The 11,505-nt window shown below is 46.2% G+C and overlaps 1 protein-coding gene across 3 annotated transcripts in view; it reads right to left on the bottom strand.

Moving 5' to 3' along the window:
• Positions 1–1,857: 1,857 nt before the first annotated feature.
• Positions 1,858–11,505, bottom strand: part of Ss18 (SS18 subunit of BAF chromatin remodeling complex) — a 62,168-nt gene continuing 52,520 nt past the window's right edge. For all 3 annotated transcript variants that reach the window (XM_032885557.1, XM_032885559.1, XM_032885558.1), the window contains 2 exons: positions 8,997–9,130; positions 1,858–3,527 (listed from right to left, as the gene is read on the bottom strand). In XM_032885557.1, coding sequence (XP_032741448.1) covers positions 3,501–3,527; positions 8,997–9,130 — 161 coding nt within the window. In that variant the 3' untranslated portion in view covers positions 1,858–3,500. The remainder of the gene's footprint in view (positions 3,528–8,996; positions 9,131–11,505) is intronic.

Here is an 11,505-nt window from a genome sequence, read left to right as displayed (position 1 = left end):
CTACTGTTAAAAAGCTAGTCACTGTTTGTAAGTTTGCAAGTTACTTTTTATCTAATAAAAAAATGTATGGGAAAAGAACAATTCAGGTTGGGGATTTAGCTCAGTGGTAGAGCGCTTGCCTGTAAGCACAAGGCCCTGGGTTGGTCCCCAGCTCGAAAAAAAAAAAAAAAAAAAAAAAAAAAAAAGAACAATTCAGTTTTGAGGCCATGAACTAGATCAAGTCAGTGATCTATTTAGTCCCTGAAATGTGTATGTCACACCTTACATTTCCTCAGACTGTTAACAAGAGCAATAAAATGGCATCTCGATTCTCTGCAAGGGAATAACTTACTTAATAAATGGCCAAACAGTTGGCTATTTATAGACTTTTTTCATCTATAAATAGGTTAATGCCCTAAATGACAGGTGTGAAGTAAACTTTAAAAATAACACCGAGAGGGGGGAGCCTCTATGGTCTGCAGGTTAGGGACGCGGCAGACCGTTTCCTGCTGAAAACATGCACTGCAGCGAGAGGCACGGTAATCCAAGGTTCTAAAGCGGCAGACAGACAGATCTGAAAGACACTCAAAGACCAACAGATGCACAGAGCCAGCACCTGAGGAATGAGATGCACATAAACACACAAACAACTCTGCTGGATAATTTATGAAAACTGTTTCTATAACAGAATGAACGGCAGCTTGGAAAGGAGCCTCCTGAGTTAAAAGGAAAGAGAAAAAAGTTAGCAAACAGGGAAGCGCAAGTCTCTCGTCAGGAAAGAAGTGAGAATATATACTCACATGTATGTTGGCTGTATGTCAAAAATCAAATCAGAAGACTCTACCAGATCTGCAAAAATTATTATCTATTATGGGATAAAGTTATAGAAAGTGTTCACCTTTAGTTAATTTACTTGTTTACTCTTTGTTTTACATGAAAGAAAAGACAGCAGTCTGAACACACAGACGGTAAGATGATGTCGAACTGATGTTAGAACTGAAAATACAGAATTTCAGAGCAGAAAAGTCCAAGGCACTTTGTAAAAACCGAGGAATCCTTCAGAGGCTTCCTGAAATACTGAAGAGCTAATAGTGCTCACCGCTGCCTGTGGGAAGGACAGACGACAGAAGATCGGTCCGAGTGCTGAGCGCGTGCGGTGCGTAGCTGCAGCGGGGCACAGCAGCCATGCTACTCGTTAGGACTTTACTTCTGGGATTTCATGGGATCCTGTGCTATTTATTATAATTCGTTTGATAAAATAAATTTCTACTTTTTTCTATATGAAAATGTCAGCTTTGGTGGAAAAACTACTGGTGAAGTTATTGTTCTTACTAGGTACCAAAGGAGTATGGTAATCTTTGTCACCACCAATTAAAAACTTTTACGAAATAGGACTGTTATAAAACAATTAAACCTTGCAAATGCACCAGTCTCCAGGAAGAAGGTCCTGGAGGAAATTCTGCTTATTAAAATTGCAATTTTAGTTTCCATTAAAGGAGAATAAGACAACAGAAGATGGGCTGGGAAGACAAATTATTTCTTAATGTCAGTTGAGCTCATTTCAAATGAGATAACGTATCTTCACCAGGTTGGGATCAGCACAATTTTGTCTCTTCAACTCATTTATCTAATTCAGTCATCTTGATTATAGCCTCACGGACTTCATTTTCAGAGGAAGAATTCTGCAACAAACAGCCTACACAACACGCTGATTACTGAACAGTTAATTCTAATTACTGTGGGCATGGCAAGAGAATTTTGATCAAGTCCTAGAATACAAATACCGTCTACTCGTACTGGACTAAAAACCCAGAGTGGGGTCTCCAGACAAAACAGTAAGAGTCAAAGAGATCTAATTTAAAGAAACAAATGAGAAAATTAAAATCACAAATAATTTATTCTTTCGTTAGAGTTGATACAGTTTTAAATAGCAATAAAGTACACAGTGGTGAAGGACCTGGCACAGAACTCATAAGCATCTCCTCGCAAGGCTTTCCACACCTCGTCTGGTCACACTTGATGCCTATTTCTACTGACCAAGTTGAAGAACACCCTCTACTGACCTTAGAAACACACGCACTCTCATACAGACACATTGAAACCCTTTTGGATTACAGTATGTTGAGAACAGTATGCTGTGAATTTATGGCACCCCTTCTGTTCTGTTTGCAGTTAGAAATGGCAAAACCGACCTCCATTACAAAGGCATATACTCAGTCATATTCCCTGGACGCAGACAACTCCGAGGACAGAACAACTTACCTTCGGGCCAGAGATTTTCAAAGTCTGCTTAAACAGATGTGGTTAAAATCTCTCAGTGCACATCTTCCTGCCCCTTGCCATATCCCCAAATTTAGCTAAAATAATCAGTCTCAAAGAATGATTAAGTATGTCATGTCGTGCTTAAGAACGAGAAACCGTGAAATGCCACCTCTAGGCTTTCAGTACGAGTCGGAAAAGCCCGTCATAGGCATTCTCCTCTTGCATTACCCAAGATGAAGAGAGAGGGACATAAGGGGGCCCCTTTGCTTGCACCCAGTAACAAAGTTACTACACAAGCATTAAAGCCTCCTAGACGACTCTCCTCAGCTCCCCCAACCGATTATGTTAAGGAATAAGGTGAGCTCGCCGCTGACTCCTCTGTGATGAGGTCACAGATGAGCTCACAGGACTAAGCTCCCTGACTGCTCAGAAGGTAGACTTCCTGCTCTCTCCCTTTCAGTTATTGCTGGTTTAAGAGGCTTCCCTCTTCATTTACACAAACCTGCCCAAGTCCACAATGCAACATAATTATTGCCTTGCTTTTGAAAACAGTATTATAAATCATCTTTACAAAAAGGTTTTAATGCACAAAACTGGAAGGCTTTTTAAAAAATGTCTTTGTACTCAAAAACTGTATCACAGTGCCCTTGCTAATCTGGTAGATAAGAGAGATGTGACTTTCCTCTAAGAACTAACAGCGGGCCTGTGGTGGGCTTCTGCCTCGCCTCGCCTGTCTTCAGAGCACCACAGCGCTGAGCGTCTACCACACTGCACACTGCCGGGTTCCGATTCTCTGCCCAGTGTGGAGTGTACCGCTTTGCATATTCACCACATGAAATAAACATATAGACAAAATATGGCTGCTGTAGAAAGTGTACATTTCCCCTTCCCCTTACAAAATAATCTGTGGAAAAGTATGAAACCCTCAACCTCCGTGAACACGCAAAACTGTTCACGCCTTTCAGTCTGTGACAGTCCATTTGGAACACAGTTGAAATGGCTGCCAAGTCCTTGTGTCAGTGCATTTTCTGTCCAATGTTGCCATCTAGAGTAGAAACGTGAAATCAGGTGCGTTGGTAGCTACGAAAGCCTTTAGAAACTACACCATAAAAGCTACTTGCCAACGAAGCAGCCATTTAGCCAAAGGTTTTTCCAAAAACTAGTTGGAATGGAAGAAGCCTTCCCGGGGGTGTCCACGGTGCAGAGCTGTGACAATGTGGCTGCTAATAGGTGCTGGCTATTGGAATGTAAGGACATTTTCACTGCTGGTAATTTCCATATTGTCCCTGAAAGAAAAATACGAAAAAGAGAATTAGATAATAGCTTCACCTAAGTTAATTAATACAGAAACTTAGATATAATTTGTCATGTCATCATATCAGGAAAGAAACTATATATCCAGTAAATGCAAATGCTTCCGTACTATCTCTGAATTTTCTTGATATTAGACTCGACTGCTAAGGGTTCTTACAGCCTACATCCCCAGGACCGGTCCTTCAAACTAGAGCCCGCAGCACACACGCGTGTAACTCCAGGACTGGGCTGGGGGCAGCAGGGAGAATAGGTGCATCTCATGTATCTCAAGAGCTTAGTTAATGGCCATGCAGTCAAAATGAAGTGTGAGATTCTGAGAGGCACATGCACAGACACAAACACATGTAGACATAACTAAATATTACAACACTTAAGAAGACCATCGGTGTCCTGCATTCACTGTTCAGTCTGTACAGAACCCAACCCCAACTGAATTCAAGCTAGCCCTGCTGCTACCTTTATCCCGCCCAAGCACTCTGTAAGACTCACGAACCTTACCCCGAACTGAGGGAGGGCGACTACCCTCTGCACCAGTCTGCTCTCCACCGAGGACTGACTTATTAATCCTACCTATGTCTACTGTGATCGTGACATGTCAGACAGGACAGGAAACAGGGTTTCACAGAAAGATGCCAGCTTATGTCTGTAGGCCAAGCCACCATGGAGGTCAAAGAGGACTGACTGCTTCAGCCTGAAAGTCTGAGACTAAGAATATGACGATAGCTTATCCCAGAATAAGTTAACTAATGGGCCGATTAATTACGACACACCGAGTCTCAGCACCAGTGGAGACACCTCCTGGAGTGTGACAAGTGAGAGGCAAATGGAGGAAGTGCACTGTACACAGCTGTACACAGCTCCCCGGAAGGGGACTGGGGAAGGCTCAGGAGGCCACACGGCCTGCAGACCTGGGCTCAAGACCCAGTGTTGAAGGAAGGAATCCAGCAGCGACCCTCTGGTCTCCATGGGTGTGCCATGGAGCTGGTGTGCTCATGTGTGCACACTCAGGTAAGCAGAATAGCAAGGCCTTTGTTTAAAAGAGCTTCGGGATAGTCAGATTACACTAATTTTTAGGGAGATCCTTTTCTCTGCCTCTAGGAAAAGGCCTCATTTCCCTCTCTATATTCATTAACGGTTTCTAGAGGCTTGAATTTGTTTTCCACATGAGACCATTGTCCCGTGTTGTCCCCGTGCAGTTCCTGAACACACCCTACCACCTGTGCTGTGTGTAACTGTGGTTGGCACAGGCTAGGAGGCAATCTTTCTTGACAGTGTCTGTCCCGATGTCTCTGTGCACAGGGAAAGCTCGGCAGAGGCATGGTTTGTCACCACTGAGCTGTTGTCACCTAGAAGGCAGTAACACACAGGCTGCAGGGAGTTAAGGCGAGCAGCAGGCCAGCACTGACTCAAGCTAAACACACATCTACCGTGTGACACACGCACCAAGGTACTTAGATGAACTGAACCTGGCTGTTCAAGTATTTTAACTGAAACTGGGTACAAAGCCTTATCAGAGAATATAGGTTAGCTGTAAAGAACTGTTCCTAGTCACAGTATGAGCGGATATCAAAACAATTACGGCCAATGAAAGAGCGACTGAGTGCACAACTGAGCGTGCGAGAGGGCTTAGCAGGCAGCATCTGCTATGAAGCCTGATGACCCGAGTTCAATTCCCAGGACCCACAGACGGAGGACCTGACTATCACAAGTTGTCTTCTGACTTCCAAATTCTGTTGCATGCATGTGCATATACCACACACACACACACACACACACACACACACACACACACCCCATACACACACACACACACACACACATACACAATCACACACACACACACCCACCACACACACACCCACACACACACACACACACACACCACACACACACACACACACACACACACACACACACACACACACACACACACACACACACCACACACACACACACACACACACACACACACACACACACACCCCACACACACACACACACATACACACACACAAACACACACACACACACACACACACCACACACACACACCACACACACACACACACACCACACACACACACACACCCCACACACACACACACACACACACACACACCACACACCACACACACACCCACACCCCACACACACACACACACCACACACACCATAACACACAGCACACACCCACACACACACACACACACACACCCACACACACACACCCACACACACCCACACACACACACCATTAAAATATGTAAAAAAAGAGTAAACAAGTCAGGTAACACACAAATGCTTGTCTTGTACAGCCTGTCAGAGGACATCTAGGGAGTCTCGATGGACGTGGCGGTGGTTTTAAAGGTGTCACAGAAGCCTCGGGGCATGAGGACTCATTATTTTGGTTTTGATAATGACTTCATGTACAGTTAAAAGACACAAAACTGTACAACTTTAATGTGCAGATTGTTACATGTAAATTAAGCCTCAAGAAAGCTATTTTGTTTGTGAGTTTTGAGACAGTCTCATGTAGACAAGGCTAGCCTCCTACTCGATATGTCCCAGAAGATGACCTTGAACTCATGGTCCACTTTGTCCCTCTTAATCTCCCCAGTGCTCAGATCAGAGACACCAGGCGTCCCTGGCTACGCTACAACATAGAAAGGAAGAGCACGTGATGCAAGCTGAGTGTTCACTACTGTAGCCTCCTGACAACGCCAGTGGGGAGGGACTGCAGGGAGAGGGGGAGCTGCAGACAGTGGTTCTGAGGGAGCCTGATGCTCACTTGAGAGAGCAGGGGCCAGTGTGAATGAAGAACAAGAAGGGCTGCCCTTGCTGCAGACACAGCCAGACTGTGTGGCAGGAGACTGGAGAGAAGTCAGCTCTCTTCCTGGGCCCAGCGTACACCTCCTAATGCTTCCACTGAGGGAAGGTGACAGAACTTGGCTACTGTCATTAAAAGATCACTACAGGTCCTGTGTGGAGAACAGACTCTAGACAGGGCAGGATGGAATCCACTAAGCCAGGAAGGACAGACCCAGGGACCAAACGACATTTGTAGTGCTGGCTTGAAAAAGAAGGTTTTAAAAATAGCTAGAAGACTGATTTTAAAGGAAAGGTAATGAGAGGTGCTTGACTCAATGTTCGACCTCCGGAGTCAGGGGTGGGCGTGGGTGTGGACTGTCGGGCCAAGGGCTGTTTCCAGAGACAGAGGGAACGAACGCACCTTGAGGTCCCACTGCAGTGTGTCTGCCTGCACTATATAAACTGCCATGACAACTTCATCACTTTTGCGCTGAGCAATCTGCCTCAGCTTTCACCCCCTCCTCCAACCTCACAGTACACAGATCAGGTTAGACTGTCAGGGGCCGTAACCCCAGAGCTATGGGGGAACAAAGCTTCCCACAGCAAGCTGACCAGCTAGACCAAAGGACTGGGATGCTCTGACTTCAACTGAGAGGCCCTGCCTCGGTGAGTACACGGACACACAAGAAGACACGCACACGCACACACAAACGTAAGAAAGCAGATCTGCCAGTGTCACACACAAGACACCTCACGCACACACAAACGTAAGAAAGCAGATCTGCCAGTGTCACACACAAGACACCTCACGCACACAAACGTAAGAAAGCAGATCTGCCAGTGTCACACACAAGACACCTCACGCACACGCAAATGTAAGAAAGCAGATCTGCCAGTGTCACACACAAGACACCTCACGCACACGCAAACGTAAGAAAGCAGATCTGCCAGTGTCACACACAAGACACCTCACGCACACGCAAATATAAGAAAGCAGATCTGCCAGTGTCGTGTGCAGGACACAGTGTGAAGCAAACTGCTCAGGACCTCGACTGCCTAGAGCTCCACCCTGCAGTTCAGACGGATCACGGTGCCAAAGAAGCAGACGCAGAGACGCCAAAGAAGCAGAGGCAGAGACGTGACAGAAGCAGAAGATGGAGAGGCCGCTCTACAGGTCGCCAGCATCCGTCTGTCTGTCTTAGCTGCACAGCAACAGCCATACGACTAGAGTCTCGCCTTGTAACATTTATCAAGTTATCTAATCTGATTTTTAATTTTAAGAGCATTTTCTTAGATTATGTATATCCGTGTGTGTCTGTGTATGGTTCCAGGCACAAGGGTGCCGTCCCCGCCCACGCGGCAGTCAGGTCCCCTTGGATGCGCTGGAAACTGACCCGGGGTCTCTGCCAGAGGCAAGTGCTTTTATCAGCTGAGCCACCTCCCAGGGACCCTCATCAGGTCTTTTTAGGGTATCTAACTATTCAATAATAATTTCACTTCTCAGACAGACTATTTCTGGGCTGGGGAGATGGCTCAGGAGTTAAGGACATTGGCTACTGATCCAGATACCCGAACTCAATTCCCAGCACCCACATGGCAGCTCACGAGAGTCTAACTGCAGTTTCAGGGACCTGGTGTGCTCTTCTGACCTTCACAGGCACTGTATATACCAGGTTCAATTTCTGCCCTACCCCTACTCTGCTCTGCACAGAAGCAGGCACACATATACACCTCACCTGCCCTGTGTCTGTCTCTTGTCTTCACTTAGAGACCAAGGGTAGGTACATGGGGCTTCGGGCCTGACAGGGCAGGAAACACTGCTTGAGGCTCTAATGCTAGTTACCATAGCATCATCAAGTTGAGCTATCATCCACACTAGCCGCAGTCCCCTAACTTATAAACCATGGACAGTCCATGTTCACAACTCCCCCACCTTAGTACCTTACGAGTAGTGAATCTATCTCAGCGTCCTCACTGCACGAGCCTGAAATTCCATGGTCTACACTCATTCCCACGGCAAGTCAGGGCAACCACGGGGCATCCCTAATGCCTAGGGCACAGTACAAGTCTGAGGAGTCTCATTAAAGAGAAAAACTCAGATGAATACTACCAGGTTCCAGGGAATCACATCTTAGGATAAGATACATTTCAGCATCTGAAATCTGAAGGCGGAGGAAAAACACTTGGTGACAGACACGTGTGGAGGGTGAGCAGGAAGTTGGAACGCTAAGAGCTCCGACAGCAAGGGCCCAAGTGTGCCAGGGGAGCTGCCCCGGGGAGCCGTCACTAATGAGGGACACTGGAGAAACAGCGATGACAGTGTGCCCAGGGACAACTGTTGTATTTCACGCAGCTACAATCAGGAGCAATTGCCAGTCAACTTTACCAGCCTTCTCAGATATCTCAAAGCACTGTCTAGTGGAGTGGCGGCTAGCAGACACGAGAAGGGGCTACATGTGATTCCTCGTGGCTGAAATTCCAGTTCTTGGAAGCTGATAGATCATGAGTTCTAAACAACGACACAGTGAAATCTTGAGGTGGAAATCAGTAAAACAAGCAAACAAACAACCGACATCCACAGGATAATGAGGAGCGATGTGGTGACCCCACGGCTGGTCAGTTGCCGAACTCACCTGGTCGTACCCATAAGGCCTCTGCTGCGGCGGCTGTGGTGGTCCTGGCTGTGTTGGTCTATAGCCCCCATACTGCTGACCTTGACCCTGAGGATAATTAGGATACTGAGGCCCTGGACCGCCCTGGGTAGGACCTGCAAGACAACATCAACAGGCGCTCAGGTAAAGCTAGACAGTCTCCCCACAATATCAGCAGGAACTTCAAACGATGTATTCCTAAATTCTCGTATCTAAACAGAAAAGGGCAGGTAGCACTCTGACGTCCGCAGTGTGTTATGAGGTCAAAGCGAATGACTGGAGTCAAAGCGGAAGCACGGCTGCTGCTTCAGTAAATGACTGACTGTCCACGCCGCAAGCCGATAGGGCAGGCTCAGGAAGCAGTGATCCAGGGTAACCTCCCAACAGGTAAGCTGTGGTCCATGGGTTGGTTAGCCAGGATCAGGTCCTGGTTCTATAAACCAGAAGCAAGTCCAAATGACATAATTTCTGACTAAAGTTGTGAAATCAATGACATTCTAACTGTGTGATTGAATTTACATTTGAAATCGTCAAAGTGGTACGGCTCTACCACCATCAATAAATTTATCTCCCCAGAATTTTGTAAGAAAAATGAATGACTCAAAAAGCCACAAGCTGGGCTGGAGAGATGGCTCAGTGGTTAAGAGCACTGACTGCTCTTCCAGAGGTCATGAGTTCAATTCCCAGCAACCACATGGTGGCTCATAACCATCTGTAATGAGATCTGGTGCCCTCTTCTGGACTGCAGTCACATATGCAGGCAGAATGCTGTACATAAAATAAATAAATAAATCTTTAAAAAAAAAAAAAAAAAAAAAAAATACAAGCTGTAATGTGAGAAAAGTTGCTTGAAAAGTTACACTCTGAAGGCCGGGGATCCCATGCCCCCTTCTGACCCTGTGAAACACCAGGCACACGCGTGGTTCACAGTCAAAGAAGCAGGCAAAACACTCACCCCATGAAACACAACTAAGCGGAGAATTCCCACTCTGAGAACCAAGCACTGTTAATACCGTAACTCTCCCCGGGAGAGCCCGTGTCTGCTAAGCGAGCACGTCTGCTTTAGAAACTCAACTAGCGACAGCTGAGAAGAATCATTTCTCCAACGGAGGCTCCTGGCTTGGACACTTCAATGTCTTCCCCAAGAGTCACTTAAGACCTACCACAAAAACAATGACTGCAGGGACATTCAGAAGAGAGTCCTCTAGATTTCATGTAAATTCTACCAGATTATTCAATTATTGAATATCAAATTATTAAAACTCCACACTAGATGACAGTTTGACAAGTAAGGCCTATAAATGAGCAAGAGTTGGGAGGTCTCCTTTCGGATTCCCGTTACTCAACGACACAGCCTTTGGTGACAAATACCGTCTTTCCCAGTGAAAACTGTTTTTCTCAAGTAGTATATTTAGCTCACTTAGTGACATCAAACTTGTTTGCAAGGACTTGCAATAAAATTGATCTGACATACAACAGCCATGAACAGGGAACACCGTTCAGGAAAGGCAAAGGCTTCTGGGAACAGAAGCCCAGGACGACTACACATCACACGCCAGACTCTCCGTTGGGAAGGCGCGATGCTCAGAGTTCGTGTAATGCACGTGTTAAGGGGACACCGGAGTCTCAGCGGCCACTTGGGTTCTTGCTTCTCACCATAGCAGACAAAGACAGTGCCAGAAAACAGACAGGCTTACACCAAGTGTCCAAACAGCTACTCACGAGGAAGAGAACAGTTAGCACAAAAGCACGCCCACACCGACACTCGGCTGCCGCACACCACCCACGTCCCACCCTCCCCACGTAAAGTGGTGGAAGTAGACTGGATGGGTGGGTGGGTGGGTGGATGCATGTATGGATACAGAACCAGTATTTTATATATATGTGTGTGTGTGTGTGTGTGTGTGTGTGTGTGTGTGTGTGTGTGTGTGTATATACATATATATGTATATACGTATGTGTATATATATGTATATATGATATAGGCACTGTAAGAGACTTTTTAGAGATAGACAGACATAGAACCAAAGAAAATTCAAGTCAGATGTTGTAATATAGTTTTGATGTTGAAAGTACTAGGGATCAAATCCGGGTTGTGTGCACGCCACGCAGAGGAGGCAGACAACGCTACTTCACAGAAACGCGCTCCTAACACTATGACCCAGACTCAGTAAATACACTCAGCAGCACTTCTAACTAGAAAGACAAACACTGTCTCTACGCATCTGAGTCTCCCCTCTGCACTAAGGTCTTTTCTACAGCAGCCACTTATGTGCCTCATTATCATGTAGCTAAGCTCATACAAGGCCACTTGCTATTTATACATGCCACAGACCCGAAAATTCATTCTTCTCGGTTTTAGACTGTCACCTTACCGGTAGACGCGAACCGCCTTCAGTCTGAAGGTCTTTCACAGCTGCATGCACTGCGATTATGGCATGTGTACATGTATGTGCACACTCATGCCGAGTCTCTGCCTCATTTTCTGAGA

The sequence above is a fragment of the Rattus rattus genome, chromosome 15 (assembly GCF_011064425.1).
Source record: "Rattus rattus isolate New Zealand chromosome 15, Rrattus_CSIRO_v1, whole genome shotgun sequence".
Lineage (NCBI taxonomy): Eukaryota > Metazoa > Chordata > Mammalia > Rodentia > Muridae > Rattus > Rattus rattus.
The sequence above is the reverse complement of the archived record's forward strand: the minus strand, read 5'-3'. Positions and strand labels throughout refer to the sequence as shown.